The 27265-nt window shown below is 43.3% G+C and overlaps 2 protein-coding genes across 2 annotated transcripts in view; one reads left to right on the plus strand and one right to left on the minus strand.

The window, feature by feature from the left end:
• Positions 1-27265, minus strand: part of LOC123756005 (rho GTPase-activating protein 45) — a 975988-nt gene that overhangs the window by 886036 nt on the left and 62687 nt on the right. The window lies entirely within an intron of this gene.
• Positions 23581-26322, plus strand: LOC138350071 (uncharacterized). Its single transcript, XM_069300353.1, has one exon. The coding sequence runs from the start codon at positions 23581-23583 to the stop codon at positions 26320-26322; it is 2742 nt and encodes a 913-aa protein (XP_069156454.1).

The following is a 27265-nucleotide window of genomic DNA, read 5'->3' on the forward strand; positions in this document are numbered from 1 at the left end:
AAATGAGTTTTGGAGAACTCCTATTTCAATTAAGCCCTGATGCTAAGAAAATAGTTAGAGGGATAGAAGCCCTAAACCAGAAAATAATAAATACAGAATATGCGGTCATATTCAATGAAATATATATATATATATATATATATATATATATATATATATATATATATATATATATATATATATATATATATATATATATATATATATATATATATAATATATATATATATATATATATATATATATATATATATATATATATATATGTCGTACCTAGTAGCCAGAACGCACTTCTCAGCCTACTATGCAAGGCCCGATTTGCCTAATAAGCGAAGTTTTCATGAATTAATTGTTTATCGACTACCTAACCTAACCTAACCTAACTTTTTCGGCTACCTAACCTAACCTAACCTATAAAGATAGGTTAGGTTAGGTTAGGTAGGATTGGTTAGGTTCGGTCATATATCTACGTTAATTTTAACTCCAATAAAAAAAAAATTGACCTCATACATAATGAAATGGGTAGCTTTATCATTTCATATGAAAACAATTAGAGAAAATATATTAATTCAGGAAAACTTGGCTTATTAGGCAAATCGGGCCTTGCATAGTAGGCTGAAAAGTGCGTTCTGGCTACTAGGTACGACATATATATATATATATATATATATATGACGTACCTAATAGCCAGAACTCACTTTTCAGCCTACAATGCAAGGCCCGATTTGCCTAATAAGCCAAGTTATCATGAATTAATATATTTTCTCTAAATTTTTTCTTATGAAATGATAAAGCAACCCATTTCATTATGTAAGAGGTCAATTTTTTTTTATTGAAGTTAAAATTAACGTAGATATATGACCGAACCTAACCAACCCTACCTAACCTAACCTAACCTATCTTTATAGGTTAGGTTAGGTTAGGTAGCCGAAAAAGTTAGGTTAGGTTAGGTTAGGTAGGTTAGGTAGTCGAAAAGCAATTAATTCATGAAAACTTGGCTTATTAGGCAAATTGGGCCTTGCATAGTAGGCTCAGAAGTGAGTTCTGGCTACTAGGTATGACATATATATATATATATATATATATATATATATATATATATATATATATATATATATATATATATATATATATATATATATATTGTGACGATAATCTCCTTCAAGAGATTGAGCCTGCTCTTCCCTCCACAATTACGTCATTGAAATTATATAAAACTACTATGGAAGAAATGTCCAACAACGACAACAACACCAGCTCCGGTTTGCCAGAGCGCAAAACGTTGCAGCCAGAGACACCTGTTCGGACTCAAACCGCCAAACTACCTGTTGATCGCTACCGGCTCCGCTGATTGGTCGCCGGCCGGGCTGCTACTGCACTCGCCCCCCCATACTACTTGATGTCTGGGGTCGCCACGACCTCAGACCTCAGAATATTCAGTGCTTTCGTGGTTATCACTCCTCCCGGCTAGACGTTAGCGTGTACTGAGAGAGGTGGTAGCTTAAAGCAAATATTCCAGCACCTCCCATTTAATTTTGTGTTGCACTTCCTGTTATTTTATCTTAACGTAACTTTTCATTGTGTCATTTAATTATTCTTATTATTTTGATTGATTGATTTTATTATAACAATTTGTTTGTCCATTTTTTCATGTTTTGATTTATTTAACGTAATTAAAATTTCATTGTTAAAATTTACTTGTGTTTTGTGTGTCTTCTCCTTACCTTACCACAGACGAAGTTCCAGTTTTTCTATTTTTTTTTTTATAACTATGTGACGAGGCCATACCCCTAGCCTTAAACAGCCGAACACCAACGCGTTACCGTCACAATATATATATATATATATATATATATATATATATATATATATATATATATATATATATATATATATATATATATATATATATATATATATATATATATATATAATATATATATATATATATATATATATTAGTATATTTTGGTAGCAGTCTTTCCTGTAGACATATATTATTAAATATGACCGAAAAAGTAAGATTAATAATTCTAACACGAATTTTCTCAATCTTTCGTACATTTCGTTTCACTGTTGGAGGTAAATAAAAAATCAATTCTCCAAAATTCATTTTTATTTCTAGTCTGACGCGACACGAGCGCGTTTCGTAAAACTTATTACATTTTCAAAGACTTTAGTTCACAAATACACAACTGAATAGAACTTACGCATCTCCGATTTTATATCTACATTTGAGTGAGGTGGAAGGGGTGATGTGGCATTAACACAAGACAGAACAAGATGTGGTATTAATAGGGTATTAATTTCATCAACACAAGACAGAACAAGAGTATTAATAGGGTATTAATTTCATCAACACAAGACAGAACACGAAACAATGGATATTGAATAGAAATGTTTGTAGAAAGCCTATTGGTCCATATTTCTTGATGCTTCTATATTGGAGCGGAGTCTTGAGGTGGGTAGAATATAGTTGTGCAATAATTGGCTGTTGATTGCTGGTGTTGACTTCTTGATGTGTAGTGCCTCGCAAACGTCAAGCCGCCTGCTATCGCTCTATCTATCGATGATTTCTGTGTTGTTTACTAGGATTTCTCTGGCGATGGTTTGGTTGTGGGAAGAGATCATATGTTCCTTAATGGAGCCCTGTTGCTTATGCATCGTTAAACGCCTAGAAAGAGATGTTGTTGTCTTGCCTATATACTGGGTTTTTTGGAGCTTACAGTCCCCAAGAGGGCATTTGAAGGCATAGACGACGTTAGTCTCTTTTAAAGCGTTCTGTTTTGTGTCTGGAGAGTTTCTCATGAGTAGGCTGGCCGTTTTTCTGGTTTTATAGTAAATCTTGTTCTGTCTTGTGTTAATGCCACATCACCCCTTCCACCTCACTCAAATGTAGATATAAAATCGGAGATGCGTAAGTTCTATTCAGTTGTGTATTTGTGAACTAAAGTCTTTGAAAATGTAATAAGTTTTACGAAACGCGCTCGTGTCGCGTCAGACTAGAAATAAAAATGAATTTTGGAGAATTGATTTTTGATTTACCTCCAACAGTGAAACGAAATGTACGAAAGATTGAGAAAATTTGTGTTAGAATTATTAATCTTACTTTTTCGGTCATATTTAATAATATATATATATATATATATATATATATATATATATATATATATAACTGAAAACTCACACCCCAGAAGTGACTCGAACCCATACTCCCAGAAGCAACGCATCTGGTATGTACAAGACGCCTTAATCCACTTGACCATCACGACCGGACATAATGAGGTGATAGCCGAGGCTATTTGAACCACCCCACCGCCGGCACTCGGATAGTTATCTTGGGCATAGCATTTTACCAAATCACCTCATTCTTTGGGGCAACACGTGAGGAACACAAATGCGAACAAGCCTGAATGGTCCCCAGGACATATGCAACTGAAAACTCACACCCCAGAAGTGACTCGAACCCATACTCCCAGAAGCAACGCATCTGGTATGTACAAGACGCCTTAATCCACTTGACCATCACGACCGGACATAATGAGGTGATAGCCGAGGCTATTTGAACCACCCCACCGCCGGCACTCGGATAGTTATCTTGGGCATAGCATTTTACCAAATCACCTCATTCTTTGGGGCAACACGTGAGGAACACAAATGCGAACAAGCCTGAATGGTCCCCAGGACATATGCAACTGAAAACTCACACCCCAGAAGTGACTCGAACCCATACTCCCAGAAGCAACGCATCTGGTATGTACAAGACGCCTTAATCCACTTGACCATCACGACCGGACATAATGAGGTGATAGCCGAGGCTATTTGAACCACCCCACCGCCGGCACTCGGATAGTTATCTTGGGCATAGCATTTTACCAAATCACCTCATTCTTTGGGGCAACACGTGAGGAACACAAATGCGAACAAGCCTGAATGGTCCCCAGGACATATGCAACTGAAAACTCACACCCCAGAAGTGACTCGAACCCATACTCCCAGAAGCAACGCATCTGGTATGTACAAGACGCCTTAATCCACTTGACCATCACGACCGGACATAATGAGGGACCATTCAGGCTTGTTCGCATTTGTGTTCCTCACGTGTTGCCCCAAAGAATGAGGTGATTTGGTAAAATGCTATGCCCAAGATAACTATCCGAGTGCCGGCGGTGGGGTGGTTCAAATAGCCTCGGCTATCACCTCATTATGTCCGGTCGTGATGGTCAAGTGGATTAAGGCGTCTTGTACATACCAGATGCGTTGCTTCTGGGAGTATGGGTTCGAGTCACTTCTGGGGTGTGAGTTTTCAGTTGCATATGTCCTGGGGACCATTCAGGCTTGTTCGCATTTGTGTTCCTCACGTGTTGCCCCAAAGAATGAGGTGATTTGGTAAAATGCTATGCCCAAGATAACTATCCGAGTGCCGGCGGTGGGGTGGTTCAAATAGCCTCGGCTATCACCTCATTATGTCCGGTCGTGATGGTCAAGTGGATTAAGGCGTCTTGTACATACCAGATGCGTTGCTTCTGGGAGTATGGGTTCGAGTCACTTCTGGGGTGTGAGTTTTCAGTTGCATATGTCCTGGGGACCATTCAGGCTTGTTCGCATTTGTGTTCCTCACGTGTTGCCCCAAAGAATGAGGTGATTTGGTAAAATGCTATGCCCAAGATAACTATCCGAGTGCCGGCGGTGGGGTGGTTCAAATAGCCTCGGCTATCACCTCATTATGTCCGGTCGTGATGGTCAAGTGGATTAAGGCGTCTTGTACATACCAGATGCGTTGCTTCTGGGAGTATGGGTTCGAGTCACTTCTGGGGTGTGAGTTTTCAGTTGCATATGTCCTGGGGACCATTCAGGCTTGTTCGCATTTGTGTTCCTCACGTGTTGCCCCAAAGAATGAGGTGATTTGGTAAAATGCTATGCCCAAGATAACTATCCGAGTGCCGGCGGTGGGGTGGTTCAAATAGCCTCGGCTATCACCTCATTATGTCCGGTCGTGATGGTCAAGTGGATTAAGGCGTCTTGTACATACCAGATGCGTTGCTTCTGGGAGTATGGGTTCGAGTCACTTCTGGGGTGTGAGTTTTCAGTTGCATATGTCCTGGGGACCATTCAGGCTTGTTCGCATATATATATATATATATATATATATATATATATATATATATATATATATATATATATATATATATATATATATATATATATATATATATATATATATATATGTCGTATTTAGTAGCCAGAACTCACTTCTGAGCCTACTATGCAAGGCCCGATTTGCCTAATAAGCCAAGTTTTCATGAATTAATTGCTTTTCGACTACCTAACGTACCTAACCTAACCTAACCTAACTTTTTCGGCTACCAAACCTAACCTATAAAGATAGGTTAGGTTAGGTTAGGTAGGGTTGGTTAGGTTCGGTCATATATCTACGTTAATTTTAACTCCAATAAAAAAAAATTGACCTCTTACTTAATGATATGGGTTGCTTTATCATTTCATAAGAAAAAAATTAGACAAAATATATTAATTCATGAAAACTTGGCTTATTAGGCAAATCGGGCCTTGCATTGTAGGCTGAAAAGTGAGTTCTGGCTACTAGGTACGACATATATATATATATATATATATATATATATATATATATATATATATATATATATATATATATATATGTCGTACCTAGTAGCCAGAACGCACTTCTCAGCCTACTATACAAGGCCTGATTTGCCTAATAAGCCAAGTTTTCATGAATTAATTGTTTTTCGACTACCTAACCTACCTGACCTAACCTAACCTAACTTTTTCGGCCACCTAACCTAACCTAACCTATAAAGATAGGTTAGGTTAGGCTAGGTAGGGTTGGTTAGGTTCGGTCATATATCTACGTTAATTTTAACTCCAATAAAAAAAAATTGACCTCATACATAATGAAATGGGTAGCTTTATCATTTCATAAGAAAATAATTAGAGAAAATATATTAATTCATGAAAACTTGGCTTATTAGGCAAATCGGGCCATGTATAGTAGGCTGAGAAGTGCGTTCTGGCTACTAGGTACGACATATATATATATATATATGTCGTACCTAGTAGCCAGAACGCACTTCTCAACCTACTATTCAAGGCCCGATTTGCCTAATAAGCCAAGTTTTCATGAATTAATGTTTTTTCGTCTACCTAACCTACCTAACCTAGCTTTTTTTGGCTACCTAACCTAACCTTACCTATAAATATAGGTTAGGTTAGGTTAGGTAGGGTTGGTTAGGTTCGGTCATATATCTACGTTAATTTTAACTCCAATAAAAAAAAATTGACCTCATACATAGAGAAAAGGGTTGCTTTATCATTTCATAAGAAAAAAATTATAGTAAATATATTAATTCAGGAAAACTTGGCTTATTAGGCAAATCGGGCCTTGAATAGTAGGCTGAGAAGTGAGTTCTGGCTACTAGGTACGACATATATATATATATATATATATATATATATATATATATATATATATATATATGTCGTACCTAATAGCCAGAACGCACTTCTCAGCCTACTATTCAAGGCCCGATTTGCCTAATAAGCCAAGTTTTCATGAATTAATGTTTTTTCGTCTACCTAACCTACCTAACCTAACCTAACCTAGCTTTTTTTGGCTACCTAACCTAACCTTACCTATAAATATAGGTTAGGTTAGGTTAGGTAGGGTTGGTTAGGTTCGGTCATATATCTACGTTAATTTTAACTCCAATAAAAAAAAATTGACCTCATACATAGAGAAAAGGGTTGCTTTATCATTTCATAAGAAAAAAATTATAGTAAATATATTAATTCAGGAAAACTTGGCTTATTAGGCAAATCGGGCCTTGAATAGTAGGCTGAGAAGTGAGTTCTGGCTACTAGGTACGACATATATATATATATATATATATATATATATATATATATATATATATATATATATATATATATATATATATATATATATATATATATATATATATATATATTGGTAGCAGTCTTTCTTGTAAACATATGTTGTTGAATATGACCGAAAAGGAAAGATTAATAATTCTAACACGAATTTTCTCAATATTTCTTATGTTTTTCTTCATTGGCGATGGTAATAAAAATATAAATTCTCCAAAATTAATTTTTTAATTGTCTCATGCCTGAACGCATTTCATAATGCTTATTACATTTTCAATGACTTAATTTACACACAGATTCATCAAACATATACTCATTTTGGGTGAGGTGATATGTTACACAATAGATAAAAGTGGTTTTCATAGGTGAGGACACAAAAGAAGAAATTTTAGCGAAGAGCAGTCTATTTAATGTACCGAAGTTCAGAAAGGTATTCCTGCAGAGGGATATGACCAGGGAGGAGAGATTGAGGGCAGCAGCAGCGAGGAAGGAGCGCGCGGAGAGAGGCAGGAATCAGGGGAACCACATCCCAGAACCCTACGATCCCAGAAGAGGAGTGGGGAACCCTCCACAGCAGTTCAACAGCCCCAGTGGGAGGATGACCACAACCACCTCCCACGCAATAGAAGCCCTACCTGCCCCAGCCCCTATGCTCTCCCACCACCCTAAGCCCTCTCTTCTGCCCCACCCCCCTATTGCCTCCCTTCTCCCCCACCCCCTAATCCCTCCCTTCTCCATCACCCCACTAAGCACTCCTTTCTCCCTCACCTCCCCCAAGCCCTCCCTCCTCTCCTACCCCCCACAAGCCCTCCTTTTTCCCCCTTCCCCCAAGCCCTCCCTCCTCTCCTACCCCCCACAAGCCCTCCTTTTTCCCCCTTCCCCCAAGCCCTCCCTCCTTTCCTGGAACCCCTCCCCCCCCAAGCCCTCCCTTCTCTCCTGGAACCCCCCCCCCCCCCAGCCCTCCCTCCTCTCCTGCTCCCCTCAAGCCCTCCTTTCTCCCCCTCCCCCCAAGCCCTCCTTTCTCCCCCCCCAAGCCTTCTCTCTTTCCCACCCCCCAAGTACCCTTTCTTTATCCCAGCATCCCAAGCCTTCCCTTCTCCCCCACCCCTACAAACCCTTCCTTCGCCCATACCGTCTCCAAACCAGATCCTCACAGCCCCCTCACAACCCAGCTCCCCTTTACCCTTGCCCCCCCCCCCCCCTTTCCCCATCCCAGACCCTCCATGTTTACCTACTCCAGTGGAACCAACAGAAACTGAGAATGGACAGAAGAGAGTCAACTTCAAGGTCATGTACTCGAACATAGATGGGATTACAAACAAGGCCAGTGAACTTAGGGAAAGAACAAAAGACGTAAACCCAGATGTAATTGGATTCACAGAAACAAAACTCTCTGGAATCATAACGAATGCGGTGTTTCCCTAGGACTACAGAGTAATAAGGAAAGAAAGGGAAGGACGGGGGAGGAGGTAGAGTGGCCCTACTGATGAGAAAGGCGTGGAGTTTCAAGGAGATGGTTATTCCAGGCTGCGAAGGGTTCAGAGACTTCTTCAGACTTCACCATGACGATGGGAGGATCAAGAGTAGTAGTAGCAGTGATATATAACCCACCACTAAATGAAAGATGACCCAGGCAAGAGTATGACAGAAACAACATGGAAGTTAACATTATCATTGAAAGAGCAGCCGCTGCTGCCTGTAGAAATCGATACCATCTGCTCATCATGGGGGACTTTAATCATGGAAGGATAGACTGGGAAAACAGAGAAGCACATGGAGGTGAGGAAACATGGAAAGCGAAACTGTTAGAGGTGACGACTAGAAACTTTTAAGTCAGCATGTCAAGGGTCCCTCGAGAATGAGAGGCAATGATGAACCAGCAAGACTCGACCTAGTATTCACTCTGAACGATTCAGACATAAGGCAAATCGATCTTGAAGCCCCCGTGGGTATGAGCGATCACAGTGTACTGTTGTTTGAATATCTGGTCGAAGAAGGGTAATGTGCTCAAGGAAGGGACCAGAAAGCAAGAGGCCGGCATTCCGGAAGGGAAACTATGAGGGGATGAGAAAATTCATAACTGAAATAGCTTGGAAAACAGTGCTCAGAGGAAAGATGGTTCAAGGCATGATGGACTACATCACACAGAAGTGTAAGGAGGCAGCAGACAAGTTCGTCCCAGTCCAAAAGGAAAAAAATGAAATGGAGATGAGAAACCCATGGTTTAATCAGAGATGCAAGCTAGCAAAGCAGCTAAGTAAAATGGGCGTAGAGAAACTATAAAAACAACAGAACGCTAGAGAGCAGAGAAAGATACCAGAGAGCCAGGAATGAATACGTCAGGGTGAGAAGAGAGGTAGAAAGGCAAATATGAAAATGACATAGCGAGCAAGGCAAAGACTCAACCGAAACTGCTGCATAGGCAGCAGTTTGACAATGGAGAGGTGTGGCGAGTGTTCGGGAGTACTGGGAAAACGTAATGTAGGCGTAAGGTGTTGCATCTGTAACAAAACATTTCACCTGGGCTGTACAGAACTATCTCTAGGATGCACAAAGAGGCAAGGAATTTACTTTGTTTTGTAAAGATGACAGATTAATGTTAGAGAACATAACTAAACTGATGAAAAACATTCCCGAGTCACAGAGATTATCATTCACAGACAGGCTACCAGTGATATATGTGGACTGGGAAAAGACAACATTGGATAACGACCAAAACTCAGGAACCTCAGGAACACGATAACATCATTTATATTTGCCAACATCCAGGGTATAAAAACACGCAAATCCAACAAAGTTCACTTTATAGATGTGTCTCCTTCATGAGGCAAATGCAGTGTTTGCAGCCCTAACAGAAACCCACACAAAGGACTACCATGATGGTGAAATATGGATCTCAGAGTACAATCTTTTCAGATGTGATAGGAAACACCGGCTTCAGGGTGGGGTCAGCCTCTACATCAAAGACACACTCATCTGTACTGAGCTTCTAAACACCTCAAATGATATGGTGGAAGTGCTGATAATCAAAATAGAGATTCTAAATGTAGTTATTGTCCTTGTATATAAGTCACCGGAGGCAAACCCTCAGCAGTTTAAAGACCAACTAATGAAAATAGAACACTGCTTGGAAAACCTCACAAATCCAGCTCCGAACATCATCCTGCTTGGGGACTTCAACCTACGGCACCTGAAATGGAAGCACCTGGCTAATACAGTAATATCAGAAAGAATACCAAGAAGTAGCCCAAATAAACAGGCACATGCAAATGACCTGCTACGGATGTGCGACAGGTTTGCCTTAAACCACCAAATAGTAGAACCAACTAGGAAGGAGAACACGCTGGACCTCATTTTCACTAACAATGATGAATTGATCAGGAACATAATGATTACAAATACCTGTTACTCAGATCACAACTTAATTGAAGTTATGACAACCATGGGTAGTAGACCTTCAAAACCAGTCCAGATTCCCAGTGGAGGAGATTTCAGCAAATTCAACTTCAATAATAAACAGATAAACTGGGGGCAAATAAACCAGGACTTCACAGAAATAAACTTAGAAGAACAGCTAGAAAATGCAAACCTGAACCAGTGCCTGGAAAAAATAAGCTCAGTAGCACTAGAAATATGTTCAAACCGCATACCTCTAAGAAAAAAGATGCAGAGATGCAGATTGGAACGGGAACGTCGTTCCCTATATAGGCGAAGAAAACGAATCGCGGAACAACTTGAGAGTCGCACCCTATCTCAAGAACGGCGAGGAAGGTTAGGTAGAGAAATAGAAACAATTGAACGCAAGCTACAAGAATCATACAAAACCCAGGAGAGGCAAAGAGAGCAAAAGGCCATCAGTGAAATAGAGAGAAATCCGAAATATTTTTTCTCCTATGCAAAATCAAGATCAAAAACCACATCCAGTATCGGGCCCCTGCGAAAGAGAGATGGAACTTTCACCGATGACAACAAAGAAATGAGCGAGCTACTGAGGAAGCAATACGACTCTGTTTTCAGCGAGCCATTAAACGCACTAAAGATTGATAACCCAAATGAATTTTTCATGGGTATGATACCAACATCAAATCATATATCAGACGTCACCCTATCCCCACTGGATTTTGAAGAAGCCATAAACAGTATGCCTATGCACTCTGCACCAGGCCTGGATTCTTGGAACTCTATATTCATCAAGAACTGTAAAAAACTACTATCGCAGGCCCTCCACATTCTGTGGAGACAAAGCCTAGATACTGGCATTATTCCTGATATACTAAAAATAGCAGAGATAGCACCACTTCATAAAGGAGGAAATAAGGCAGAGGCAAAAAATTACAGACCGATAGCACTAACATCGCACATCATAAAAATTTTTGAGAGAGTGCTAAGAAGTAAGATCACAAAATACATGGAATCACAGCATCTCCATAACCCCGGACAACATGGTTTCAGAACAGGGCGCTCTTGCCTGTCGCAGTTGCTTGACCACTATGATATGGCATTAGATGCTATGGAACACAAACAAAACGCTGATGTAATTTACACAGATTTCGCAAAAGCTTTTGATAAATGTGACCATGGTGTTATTGCACATAAAATGCGTTCAAAAGGGATTACCGGTAAAATAGGCAGATGGATCTACAATTTCCTGACCAACAGAACCCAATGTGTAATAGTCAACAAAATAAAATCCAGCCCATCAACCGTGAAGAGCTCAGTCCCCCAGGGTACTGTGCTTGCTCCAGTACTTTTTCTCATCCTCATATCGGACATAGACAAGAACACAACCTATAGCACTGTATCATCCTTTGCAGATGACACTAGGATCTTCATGAGAGTAGGCAACATAAGAGGACACGGCGAACCTCCAGTCAGATGTAGATCAGGTCTTTCTATGGGCTACAGAAAATAATATGGTGTTTAACGAAGATAAGTTCCAGCTCATGCGGTATGGAAAAAATGAAAATATAAAAACGGAAACCACGTACAAAACTCAAGCAAATCATAACATAGAACGAAAAGGCAATGTAAAGGATCTGCGTGTACTCATGTCGGAAGACCTTACCTTTAAAGAACACAATAAAGTAGCCGTCACAACTGCAAGAAAAATGACAGGTTGGATAACAAGAACTTTTCACACTAGAAATGCTATACCGATGATGATACTTTTCAAAACGCTTGTGCTCCTTTAGTGAGATCCTTTACTGCTAGAATCCACTCAGTAAAACATCTAAACTATTAGGACTTACTAAAGAGCCTAAAACTGTACTCCCTTGAGCGCAGGCGAGAGAGATACATAATAATTTACACGTGGAAAATATTAGAGGGGCTGGTCCCAAACCTACACACAGAAATAACATCACATGAGACCAGAAGACATGGCAGGATGTGCAGAATACCCCTGTTGAAAAGCGGAGGTGCAACAGGTACTCTGAGAGAGAACTCTATCAACATCAGAGGCCCGAGACTGTTCAACACGCTTCCACTACACATAAGGGGCATAACTGGCCGACCCCTCACAGTGCTCAAGAGAGAACTGGATAAGCACCTTCAAAGGATACCTGATCAACCAGGCTGTGATTCATACGTCAGGCTGCGAGCAGCCGCGTCCAACAGCCTGGTTGATCAGTACAGCAACCAGGAGGCCTGGTCGACGACCGGGCCGCGGGGACGCTAAGCCCGGAAGCACCTCAAGGTAGGCACATCAGCAGGAAAACAGTAAAGGAACAGGTAATGAAACTGAGGATAGGGGTAGAAAGATTCACTACGAATCACAATGAAGTGTGCGAGAAACTCAATAAGAAATTCCAGGAAGCCTTCACACCAGAGCAAAAAGTCCCAGAGAGGTGTACTACAAGTCACTGGTAACAGGTGAACTGCCAAAAATTTGGAAGACGGCCAATGTAGTCCCAATACACAAGAAGGGTGATAGGCAAGAGGCACTGAACTACAGGCCAGTGTCCCTAACTTAGATTTCATGCAAGATGATGGAAAAGATTGCGGGAAAAAAACTAGTGGAACATCAGGAGCAAAGGAACTTTGTAACACAACATCAACATGGGTTCAGAGATGGCAAATCATGTCTAACAGGATTAATTGAGTTCTATGACCAGGCAACAAAAAACAAGCAAGAGAGGGCTGGGCAGACTGCATATTTCTGGTCTGCCAGAAAGCTTTTGACACAGTACCACGTAAGAGACTAGAGCACGAACTGGAGATGCAGGCAGGAGTGAAAGGGAAGGTACTCCACTGGATAAGAGAGTACCTAAGCAACAGGACACAGCGAGTCACAGTGAGGGGTGAGGTCTCGGAGTGGCGGGGAGTCACCAGTGGAGTCCCACAGGGATCAGTCCTTGGACCTATACTGTTTCTGATATACGTAAATGATCTCCCAGAAGGAATTGACTCGTTCCTCTCGATGTTTGCTCATGATGCAAAAATAATGAGGAGGATCAGGACATAGGAGGATAGTATGAGGCTACAAGATGACCTAGACAAACTGAAGGAATGGTCCGACAAATCGCTACTGAAGTTCAACCCAAGTTAATGTAAGGTAATGAAACTAGGAGGCCAGTCACTGGATACCGAATGGGAGATGAAGTCCTTCACGAAACGGACAAACAGAAATATCTGGGAGTTGATATCACGCCAAACCTGTCTCCCGAAGCCCACATCAAAAGAATAACATCAGCGGCCTATGCGAGGCTGGCTAACATCAGAACTGCTTTCAGAAACCTGTGTAAGGAATCCTTCAGAACCTTGTATATCACATATGTAAGGCCAATCCTGGAGTATGTGGCCCCAGCATGGAGCCCGTATCTAGTCAAGCACAAGACGAAGCTGGAAAAAGTTCATAGGTATGCCACTAGGCTAGTCCAAGAACTAAGAGGCATGAGTTATGAGGACAGACTACATGAACTGCACCTCACGTCGCTGGAAGACAGAAGAGCTAGGGGAGACATGATCACCACATACAAAATTCTCAGGGGAATTGACAGGGTGGACAAGGATGGATTCTTTAACACGGCTGGCACACGCACAAGGAGACACAGGTGGAAGCTGAGTACCCAAATGAGCCACAAAGACATTAGAAAGAACTTTTTCACTGTCGGAGAAGTTAGTAAATGGGATGCACTAGGAAGTGATGTGGCGGAGGCTGACTCCATACACAGTTTCAAATGTAGATATGATAGAGCCCAGTAGGCTCAGGAATCTGTACATCAGTTGATTGACGGTTGAGAGGCGGGTCCAATGAGCCAGAGCTCAACCCCCACAAGCTCAATTAGGTGAGTACACACACGCACACATTGGAATATACCTGGCATTGGAATAAAGAATAAACATGGCAGGGAGACAGCGAAACACAGGTGTAGATGAGGAACAAGGTGACCTAATTAAGGAGATCATTGCTCGCATGTAGGGGGGGGGAGGGAATTCAGAGAAGAACTGAGGGAAATGAAGGAGACTGTAACCAACCTGCAGGATGAGCTGAAGGCAGCAAAGGAGGAGATACAAAGTCTAAAAGAGAATCCTACTCAGCAACAGTTACAAACCATCCTACAGGAAGCCGGGAATGTATCCGTAGAAGGGACATCTACAATACAACCCTCATTTGCAAGTATAATTAGAAAGTACCCTCAAGCTATGGCTGCAGTAAAGGAAGTTGGCATGAAAGTAGCTACTTCTCATGAAGCATCAAGATGTACTAGACGGATGATAGAGAGGAAAATAGCAGAAATCATTAAAGGTATTAAACAACAGTTAGGGCCCAATCACGGGGAGTGGAAAGATAAGGATAAAGCCGCAGTTAAAGAGAGCTTGAAAGGGATACAGATGGAGAGAGCAGAGCAAAATATAGAAAAGATTTTCATGCTTTGCCAGTACAACAAGGACAGAGACCAATTGATAAAGGTGGTATTCACGAACGAGTGCACAAGAGCTTTTAACAAGGAAGAGCAGACTATTAAATGTACCAAAGTTCAAAACGGTATTCCTGCAAAGAGATATTACAAAGAAGGAGAGAATAAGGGCAGCAGCTGCAAGACAGGTGCACAAGGCGAGTGAAATGAATCAGGGAACCACAACCCCGAACCCTACAGTCCCAGAGGGAAGTGTGGGACCCTCCACACGCAATTCAGCAACCTCAGTGGGTGAAGCATCATCCCCACCTTCCACCCATAATATTCATGACACACCTGGCTCAATACTATCATGACACACATGGCATAATTCTCATGACACCTAGCATAATACGCGTGACACATCTGACACAATACTATCACGACACGTGGCATAATATTCATGACACACCTAGTTCAATGCTATCATGACACTTCAGACACTTCAGGAACGCGAACAAGGGGACACAGGTGGAAACTGAGTACCCAAAGGAGCCACAGGAACGTTAGAAAGAACTTTTTCAGTGTCAGAGTAGTTAACAGGTGGAATGCATTAGGGAGTGATGTGGTGGAGGCTGACTCCATACACAGTTTTAAGTGTAGATACGATAGAGCCCAGTAGGCTCAAGAACCTGTACGCCAGTTGATTGACAGTTGAGAAGCGGGACCAAAGAGCCAAAGCTCAACCCCTCGCAAGCACAACTAATTGCGTACAATACTTTTGACACACCTGTGATGAGTGTCAATATTCAGGTGTGAGGGAGATGTACAGGTGAACCTGGTGACTCCCGGCCTCGTGACGTCATCCTGCTGGGGTAAACTTAGCTCTCAGTTGACCTGAGATAATTTACTAGTCACTTGCTCCTCTCCTATCGGCTGGAAATTATGACATTTTCACACACCTTTTTTGTTTTTATATTAAGTGTTTAGTGCTCTCTCTTCACAGATTCCCGACACAATGTTGATGTTTGTTAACATCTGGAATGTTTGACGACGTCGCGGGGAGTTGCATGTACTGTGTAGTCTGGGTTCACAGCGATTGTGTAGAAAACGGCCAGTAAGCCCGGCCGTTGTTGGTGTTCTGAACTATTCTTAACATTTCTCGTCACGTGATGTTTGTTATTCCTTGCTGGGAACGTATGCCAGGTGTGCCACACATATGCTAAGTCATAATAGTATGTGTGTGTACTCACCTATTTGTGCATGCGGGGGTTGAGCTTTGGCTCTTTGGTCCCGCCTCTCAACTGTCAATCAACTGGTGTACAGATTCCTGAGCCTACTGGACTCTATCATATCTACATTTGAAACTGTGTATGGAGTCAGCCTCCACCACATCACTTCCTAATGCATTCCATTTACTAACTACTCTGACACTGAAAAAGTTCTTTCTAACGACCTGTGGCTCATGTGGGTACTCAGTCTCCACCTGTGTCCCCTTGTTCGCGTACCACCAGTGTTGAATAGTTTATCCTTGTTTACCCGGTCGATTCTCCCTGAGGATTTTGTAGGTTGTGATCATGTCTCCCCTTACTCTTCTGTTTTTCAGTGTCGTAAGGTGCATTTCCCGCAGCCTTTCCTCGTAACTCATGCCTCTTAGTTCTGGGACTAGTCTAGTGGCATACCTTTGAACTTTTTCCAGCTTCGTCTTGTGCTTGACAAGGTACAGGCTCCATGCTGGGGCCGCATACTCCAGGATTGGTCTTACATAGGTGGTGTACAAGATTCTGAATGATTCCTTACACAGGTTCCTGAACGCTGTTCTGATGTTAGCCAGCCTCGCATATGCCGCAGACGTTATTCTTTTTATGTGGGCTTCAGGAGACAGGTTTGGTGTGATATCAACTCCTAGATCTTTTTCTCTGTCCGTTTCATTAAGTACTTCATCTCCTATTCTGTATCCTGTGTCTGGCTTCCTGTTTTCACCGCCTAGTTTCATTACTTTGCATTTACTCGGGTTGAACTTCAACAGCCATTTGTTGGACCATTCACTCAGTCTGTCAAGGTCATCTTGTAGCCTCCTACTATCATCCTCTGTTTCAATCCTCCTCATAATCTTTGCATCATCAGCAAACATTGAGAGAAACGAGTCTATACCCTCTGGGAGATCATTTACATATATCAGAAACAGTATAGGTCCAAGGACTGACCCCTGCGAGACTCCACTTGTAACGTCTCGCCAATCTGAGACCTCACCCTTAACACTGACTCGTTGTCTCCTGTTGCTTAGGTACTCCTTTATCCAATGGAGTACCTTCCCTTTCACTCCAGCCTGCATCTCCAGCTTTTTCACTAGCCTCTTGTGTGGTACTGTATCACAGGCTTTCTGAAAATCCAAAAATATGCAGTCTGCCCACCCTTCTCTTTCTTGCCTGGTCGTAGAATTCAATTAATCCTGTGAGGCAGGACCTGCCATCCCTGAACCCATGTTCATGCTGTGTGACAAAGTTCTTTTGCTCCAGATGTTCCACTAGCTTTCTTTGCACAATCTTCTCCATCAGCTTGCATGGTATGCAGGTTAGGGACACTGGCCTGTAGTTCAGTGCCTCCTGTCTATCCCCTTTCTTGTATATCGGGACTACCTTAGCTGCTTTCCAAATTTCTGGCAGTTCCCCTGTTGCCAGTGATTTGTTATACACTACGGAGAGTGGCAGGCACAGTTCTTCTGCTCCTTCCTTTAGTATCCAAGGGAAGATTCCATCTGGGCCTATAGCCTTTGTCATATCCAACTCTAGTAAACACTTCCTTACTTCCCCGCTGGTAATTTCAAACTATTTCAGTGGTTCCTGGTTAACTATTCCCTCTCTTATCGCTGGAAATTCTCCTTGCTCTAAGGTGAAGACCTGGAATTTCTTATTCGGTTCCTCACACACTTCCTTGTCGTTTGTAGTGAATCCTTCCGCCCCTATCCTTAATTTCATAACCTGTTCCTTTACTGTTGTTTTTCTCCTGATGTGGCTAAGCAGCAATTTAGGCCGAGTCTTTGCCTTGCTTGCGATGTCATTTTCGTATTGTCTTTCTATTCATTTTCGTATTGTCTTTCTGTGTATGTGTGTGTGTGCGTGTGCGTGTGCGTGTGTGTGTGTGTGTGTGTGTGTGTGTGTGTGTGTGTGTGTGCGTGTGCGTGTGCGTGTGCGTGTGTGTGTGTGTGTGTGTGTGTGTGTGTGTGTGTGTGTGTGTGTGTGTGTGTGTACTCACCTAGTTGTACTCACCTAGTTGTGTTTGCGGGGGTTGAGCTCTGGCTGTTTGGTCCCGCCTCTCAACCGTCAATCAACAGGTGTACAGATTCCACATGTATCCAACAGGTGTACAGATGTGTGTGTGTGTGTAATTACCTAAGTGTAGTTACAGGATGAGAGCTACGCTCGTGGTGTCCCGTCTTCCCAGCACTCTTTGTCATATAAAGCTTTGAAACTACTGACGGTCTTGGCTTCCACCACCTTCTCACCTAACTTGTTCCAACCGTCTACCACTCTGTTTGCGAAAGTGAATTTTCTTATTTCTTCGGCATCTGTGTTTAGCTAGTTTAAATCTATAACCTTTTGTTCTTAAAGTTCCAGGTCTCAGGAAATTTTCCCTATCGATTTTATCAATTTGTTACTATTTTGTATGTCGTGATCATATCACCTCTTTTTCTTCTGTCTTCTAGTTTTGGCATATTTAATGCCTCTAACCTCTCTTCATAGCTCTTGCCCTTCAGTTCTGGGAGCCACTTAGTAGCATGTCTTTGCACCAAAATGGCCCCATTCACAACCTCTAGGGGAGACATGTACATGTAAATAGATGGAGTAGCCATGGGGGTCCCCGCTAGAAGTCCTCTTTGCTAACACCTAGTTGGAAACACTAGGAGATAGCACCACAGGGAAACCTCGTATCAACTGTAGATACAACGATAATATATTCATATTTATGAAAGACCTTCAATAATTGATCCAAATATAGGATGTACTTACTCAAGACACAATGCTTAACGTTACCCACGAACCAGGTCACATGGACTACCCAGCTATAATACTAGTGTGATAAACTTACTCAAGACACAATGGTTAATGTTACCCACGAACCAGGTCACATGGACTACCCAGCTATAATACTAGTGTGATAAACTTACTCAAGACACAATGCTTAATGTTACCCACGAACCAGGTCACATGGACTACCCAGCTATAATACTAGTGTGATAAACTTACTCAAGACACAATGCTTAATGTTACCCACGAACCAGGTCACATGGACTACCCAGCTATAATACTAGTGTGATAAACTTACTCAAGACACAATGGTTAATGTTACCCACGAACCAGGTCACATGGACTACCCAGCTATAATACTAGTGTGATAAACTTACTCAAGACACAATGCTTAATGTTACCCACGAACCAGGTCACATGGACTACCCAGCTATAATACTAGTGTGATAAACTTACTCAAGACACAATGGTTAATGTTACCCACGAACCAGGTCACATGGACTACCCAGCTATAATACTAGTGTGATAAACTTACTCAAGACACAATGCTTAATGTTACCCACGAACCAGGTCACATGGACTACCCAGCTATAATACTAGTGTGATAAACTTACTCAAGACACAATGGTTAATGTTACCCACGAACCAGGTCACATGGACTACCCAGCTATAATACTAGTGTGATAAACTTACTCAAGACACAATGGTTAACGTTACCCACGAACCAGGTCACATGGACTACCCAGCTATAATACTAGTGTGATAAACTTACTCAAGACACAATGGTTAATGTTACCCACGAACCAGGTCACATGGACTACCCAGCTATAATACTAGTGTGATAAACTTACTCAAGACACAATGCTTAATGTTACCCACGAACCAGGTCACATGGACTACCCAGCTATAATACTAGTGTGATAAACTTACTCAAGACACAATGCTTAATGTTACCCACGAACCAGGTCACATGGACTACCCAGCTATAATACTAGTGTGATAAACTTACTCAAGACACAATGCTTAATGTTACCCACGAACCAGGTCACATGGACTACCCAGCTATAATACTAGTGTGATAAACTTACTCAAGACACAATGGTTAATGTTACCCACGAACCAGGTCACATGGACTACCCAGCTATAATACTAGTGTGATAAACTTACTCAAGACACAATGCTTAATGTTACCCACGAACCAGGTCACATGGACTACCCAGCTATAATACTAGTGTGATAAACTTACTCAAGACACAATGCTTAATGTTACCCACGAACCAGGTCACATGGACTACCCAGCTATAATACTAGTGTGATAAACTTACTCAAGACACAATGCTTAACGTTACCCACGAACCAGGTCACATGGACTACCCAGCTATAATACTAGTGTGATAAACTTACTCAAGACACAATGCTTAACGTTACCCACGAACCAGGTCACATGGACTACCCAGCTATAATACTAGTGTGATAAACTTACTCAAGACACAATGCTTAACGTTACCCACGAACCAGGTCACATGGACTACCCAGCTATAATACTAGTGTGATAAACTTACTCAAGACACAATGCTTAACGTTACCCACGAACCAGGTCACATGGACTACCCAGCTATAATACTAGTGTGATAAACTTACTCAAGACACAATGCTTAACGTTACCCACGAACCAGGTCACATGGACTACCCAGCTATAATACTAGTGTGATAAACTTACTCAAGACACAATGCTTAATGTTACCCACGAACCAGGTCACATGGACTACCCAGCTATAATACTAGTGTGATAAACTTACTCAAGACACAATGCTTAACGTTACCCACGAACCAGGTCACATGGACTACCCAGCTATAATACTAGTGTGATAAACTTACTCAAGACACAATGCTTAACGTTACCCACGAACCAGGTCACATGGACTACCCAGCTATAATACTAGTGTGATAAACTTACTCAAGACACAATGCTTAATGTTACCCACGAACCAGGTCACATGGACTACCCAGCTATAATACTAGTGTGATAAACTTACTCAAGACACAATGCTTAACGTTACCCACGAACCAGGTCACATGGACTACCCAGCTATAATACTAGTGTGATAAACTTACTCAAGACACAATGCTTAACGTTACCCACGAACCAGGTCACATGGACTACCCAGCTATAATACTAGTGTGATAAACTTACTCAAGACACAATGCTTAATGTTACCCACGAACCAGGTCACATGGACTACCCAGCTATAATACTAGTGTGATAAACTTACTCAAGACACAATGCTTAACGTTACCCACGAACCAGGTCACATGGACTACCCAGCTATAATACTAGTGTGATAAACTTACTCAAGACACAATGCTTAACGTTACCCACGAACCAGGTCACATGGACTACCCAGCTATAATACTAGTGTGATAAACTTACTCAAGACACAATGCTTAATGTTACCCACGAACCAGGTCACATGGACTACCCAGCTATAATACTAGTGTGATAAACTTACTCAAGACACAATGCTTAATGTTACCCACGAACCAGGTCACATGGACTACCCAGCTATAATACTAGTGTGATAAACTTACTCAAGACACAATGCTTAACGTTACCCACGAACCAGGTCACATGGACTACCCAGCTATAATACTAGTGTGATAAACTTACTCAAGACACAATGCTTAATGTTACCCACGAACCAGGTCACATGGACTACCCAGCTATAATACTAGTGTGATAAACTTACTCAAGACACAATGCTTAACGTTACCCACGAACCAGGTCACATGGACTACCCAGCTATAATACTAGTGTGATAAACTTACTCAAGACACAATGCTTAATGTTACCCACGAACCAGGTCACATGGACTACCCAGCTATAATACTAGTGTGATAAACTTACTCAAGACACAATGCTTAACGTTACCCATGAACCAGGTCACATGGACTACCCAGCTATAATACTAGTGTGATAAACTTACTCAAGACACAATGCTTAACGTTACCCACGAACCAGGTCACATGGACTACCCAGCTATAATACTAGTGTGATAAACTTACTCAAGACACAATGGTTAATGTTACCCACGAACCAGGTCACATGGACTACCCAGCTATAATACTAGTGTGATAAACTTACTCAAGACACAATGCTTAATGTTACCCACGAACCAGGTCACATGGACTACCCAGCTATAATACTAGTGTGATAAACTTACTCAAGACACAATGCTTAATGTTACCCACGAACCAGGTCACATGGACTACCCAGCTATAATACTAGTGTGATAAACTTACTCAAGACACAATGCTTAATGTTACCCACGAACCAGGTCACATGGACTACCCAGCTATAATACTAGTGTGATAAACTTACTCAAGACACAATGGTTAATGTTACCCACGAACCAGGTCACATGGACTACCCAGCTATAATACTAGTGTGATAAACTTACTCAAGACACAATGCTTAATGTTACCCACGAACCAGGTCACATGGACTACCCAGCTATAATACTAGTGTGATAAACTTACTCAAGACACAATGCTTAACGTTACCCACGAACCAGGTCACATGGACTACCCAGCTATAATACTAGTGTGATAAACTTACTCAAGACACAATGCTTAATGTTACCCACGAACCAGGTCACATGGACTACCCAGCTATAATACTAGTGTGATAAACTTACTCAAGACACAATGCTTAATGTTACCCACGAACCAGGTCACATGGACTACCCAGCTATAATACTAGTGTGATAAACTTACTCAAGACACAATGCTTAACGTTACCCACGAACCAGGTCACATGGACTACCCAGCTATAATACTAGTGTGATAAACTTACTCAAGACACAATGCTTAATGTTACCCACGAACCAGGTCACATGGACTACCCAGCTATAATACTAGTGTGATAAACTTACTCAAGACACAATGGTTAATGTTACCCACGAACCAGGTCACATGGACTACCCAGCTATAATACTAGTGTGATAAACTTACTCAAGACACAATGCTTAACGTTACCCACGAACCAGGTCACATGGACTACCCAGCTATAATACTAGTGTGATAAACTTAAATATAAGCAGAGCCCTTACACATTATTCTGTCTGACATAACACACATAAAGAATTGGACGGAAGCCTTTTATTACTTATAAACAACGGGTGGACGAACAGACAACACCCAATCACAAGGTATTTAGAAAAATGGTTTAACCGTAAAAAACAACATAAGAGGTAGCAACCACTCCCATAAAATTATTACAGATCCACTATGTGATCAAAGTATAAAATTGAATAAAAAATAATAAAAAAATATAATATCATGTGGAGTGAAACAGACAGCCCCAGACCCAAAATTGGACTTCATTATTTACTACTAAACAAAAAGGACAGCAGAATTAATACCCAAGAACAACCCCAATAAACAACACAGCCCGCGCCAAAAAGCAAACGTGGTATACCAATTGATTTGCCCCAATGAAGGATGTCACCTCTGATCTTCCTATAATAGAATGACCACCACAAATCTTTCGAGAACACTGACATGCCATCTACAATCTTGTGCCTCTAGAAACCATCTGCAAAGTGAGCATGACACCACATGGACGAGGAACATGATACTAGATAATACAAAAATACTGGAATTCACCACTGACCAATGGAGATTGTAAATCCTGTTAGCAATACTTATAAGGGAAAAAAAGAGATCCACTTTAAATAAATATAATAACGACATTTCTTCCTTGCCAACATTCAGACCCAGATCTCACAATGACCGGATATGCAACACGACCACAGCCCAGTACCAGCAACACGACCACAGCCCAGTACCAGCAACACGACCACAGCCCAGTACCAGCAACACGACCACAGCCCAGTACCAGCAACACGACCACAGCCCACGTACCTGCAACACGACCACAGCCCAGTACCAGCAACACGACCACAGCCCAGTACCAGCAACACGACCACAGCCCACGTACCTGCAACACGACCACAGCCCAGTACCAGCAACACGACCACAGCCCAGTACCAGCAACACGACCACAGCCCACGTACCTGCAACACGACCACAGCCCACGTACCTGCAACACGACCACAGCCCAGTACCAGCAACACGACCACAGCCCAGTACCTGCAACACGACCACAGCCCAGTACCTGCAACACGACCACAGCCCAGTACCAGCAACACGACCACAGCCCACGTACCTGCAACACGACCACAGCCCACGTACCTGCAACACGACCACAGCCCAGTACCAGCAACACGACCACAGCCCAGTACCAGCAACACGACCACAGCCCAGGTACCAGCAACACGACCACAGCCCAGTACCTGCAATACGACCACAGCCCAGTACCAGCAACACGACCACAGCCCACGTACCTGCAACACGACCACAGCCCACGTACCTGCAACACGACCACAGCCCAGTACCAGCAACACGACCACAGCCCAGTACCTGCAACACGACCACAGCCCAGTACCTGCAACACGACCACAGCCCAGTACCTGCAACACGACCACAGCCCAGTACCTGCAACACGACCACAGCCCACGTACCTGCAACACGACCACAGCCCAGTACCAGCAACACGACCACAGCCCACGTACCTGCAACACGACCACAGCCCACGTACCTGCAACACGACCACAGCCCACGTACCTGCAACACGACCACAGCCCAGTACCTGCAACACGACCACAGCCCAGTACCAGCAACACGACCACAGCCCAGTACCTGCAACACGACCACAGCCCACGTACCTGCAACACGACCACAGCCCAGTACCAGCAACACGACCACAGCCCACGTACCTGCAACACGACCACAGCCCAGTACCTGCAACACGACCACAGCCCAGTACCTGCAACACGACCACAGCCCAGTACCTGCAACACGACCACAGCCCAGTACCAGCAACACGACCACAGCCCAGTACCAGCAACACGACCACAGCCCACGTACCTGCAACACGACCACAGCCCAGTACCAGCAACACGACCACAGCCCACGTACCTGCAACACGACCACAGCCCACGTACCTGCAACACGACCACAGCCCACGTACCTGCAACACGACCACAGCCCACGTACCTGCAACACGACCACAGCCCAGTACCAGCAACACGACCACAGCCCAGTACCTGCAACACGACCACAGCCCACGTACCTGCAACACGACCACAGCCCAGTACCTGCAACACGACCACAGCCCACGTACCTGCAACACGACCACAGCCCAGTACCAGCAACACGACCACAGCCCAGTACCAGCAACACGACCACAGCCCAGTACCAGCAACACGACCACAGCCCACGTACCTGCAACACGACCACAGCCCAGTACCAGCAACACGACCACAGCCCAGTACCAGCAACACGACCACAGCCCACGTACCTGCAACACGACCACAGCCCAGTACCAGCAACACGACCACAGCCCACGTACCTGCAACACGACCACAGCCCAGTACCAGCAACACGACCACAGCCCACGTACCTGCAACACGACCACAGCCCACGTACCTGCAACACGACCACAGCCCACGTACCTGCAACACGACCACAGCCCACGTACCTGCAACACGACCACAGCCCACGTACCTGCAACACGACCACAGCCCACGTACCTGCAACACGACCACAGCCCACGTACCTGCAACACGACCACAGCCCACGTACCTGCAACACGACCACAGCCCAGTACCAGCAACACGACCACAGCCCAGTACCAGCAACACGACCACAGCCCACGTACCTGCAACACGACCACAGCCCAGTACCAGCAACACGACCACAGCCCACGTACCTGCAACACGACCACAGCCCACGTACCTGCAACACGACCACAGCCCAGTACCTGCAACACGACCACAGCCCACGTACCTGCAACACGACCACAGCCCAGTACCTGCAACACGACCACAGCCCAGTACCAGCAACACGACCACAGCCCAGTACCAGCAACACGACCACAGCCCACGTACCTGCAACACGACCACAGCCCACGTACCTGCAACACGACCACAGCCCACGTACCTGCAACACGACCACAGCCCACGTACCTGCAACACGACCACAGCCCAGTACCAGCAACACGACCACAGCCCAGTACCTGCAACACGACCACAGCCCAGTACCAGCAACACGACCACAGCCCACGTACCTGCAACACGACCACAGCCCAGTACCAGCAACACGACCACAGCCCAGTACCTGCAACACGACCACAGCCCAGTACCAGCAACACGACCACAGCCCACGTACCTGCAACACGACCACAGCCCAGTACCTGCAACACGACCACAGCCCACGTACCTGCAACACGACCACAGCCCAGTACCAGCAACACGACCACAGCCCAGTACCTGCAACACGACCACAGCCCAGTACCTGCAACACGACCACAGCCCAGTACCAGCAACACGACCACAGCCCACGTACCTGCAACACGACCACAGCCCAGTACCTGCAACACGACCACAGCCCACGTACCTGCAACATGAAGCACGACATTAGTACTATCAAACATAAATATTTACTTAATAGCCAAACTTTCTCAAAATATTCTACACAAATATGTAGTTACCAATTATATTCATAAATAAGAAAATTCGTAAAACTTAATAAGCAGTATAAACAATCAAATAAACACATTTGAATTAACCAATCATATGATTCTTAATCTAATATATATACAGAGTATTCCATAGGAACAGTACCACTACTGATAGATCACAGTATGATAAAATACCTTTATTATTACCATTATTAACACACAAAAATCACTTTAACATGATATATAACAATGAGAAAAACCACTAGGACTATAGGTGGGTGTGAACCTATGACCAGGAAGTGGCAGTCGCATACTCTACATGGCTACAGTCACATCTCCTGGACCTTTACAAGTTACTGATGGTCTAGTGCAAGAACACGCAACTGGCAATACTGGGGTCGCAGGTTCTTGCCCACACACAATCCTAGTGGATTTTCTCATTGTTATTTTTATTATTATTATTATTATTACTAATAATAATAATAATAATAATAATATACAGTAATAATGTTTTAACATTATTATTATTATGTTCATGATAGGCTCTAAGCCTAACACTTGAACTGTTATTTTATATCATTAGTAGCTGTACCCGGCCACGCGTCGCTGTAATTCAACAACACATGTGCGTTTCTGATCCACAGCAACCTTCCCCTGTCTCCCAGTCCTCCTCACCTTTCCTTCCCTGTACTCTTCTCCTCCCAATCATTCCTCTCTCCCCCGTCCCCTCGTCCTCCCAACCATTTCTCCCTCTCCCGTCCCTTTCTCCTCCTTACCATTCCCCACTCGAGCGTCCCCTTGTCTTACTAAACATTCCCCACTCCACAGTTCCCTCGTCCTCCCCACTATCTCCCACTCCCCCATCCTCCCTTCCATTTCCCCCTCTCCCA

Source organism: Procambarus clarkii, chromosome 43 (assembly GCF_040958095.1).
Source record: "Procambarus clarkii isolate CNS0578487 chromosome 43, FALCON_Pclarkii_2.0, whole genome shotgun sequence".
NCBI classification, from domain to species: domain Eukaryota; kingdom Metazoa; phylum Arthropoda; class Malacostraca; order Decapoda; family Cambaridae; genus Procambarus; species Procambarus clarkii.

Excerpts from the sequence above, each read along its gene's own strand:
- LOC138350071 (XM_069300353.1), top strand. The coding sequence starts at position 23,581 with ATGACCGGATATGCAACACGACCACAGCCCAGTACCAGCAACACGACC.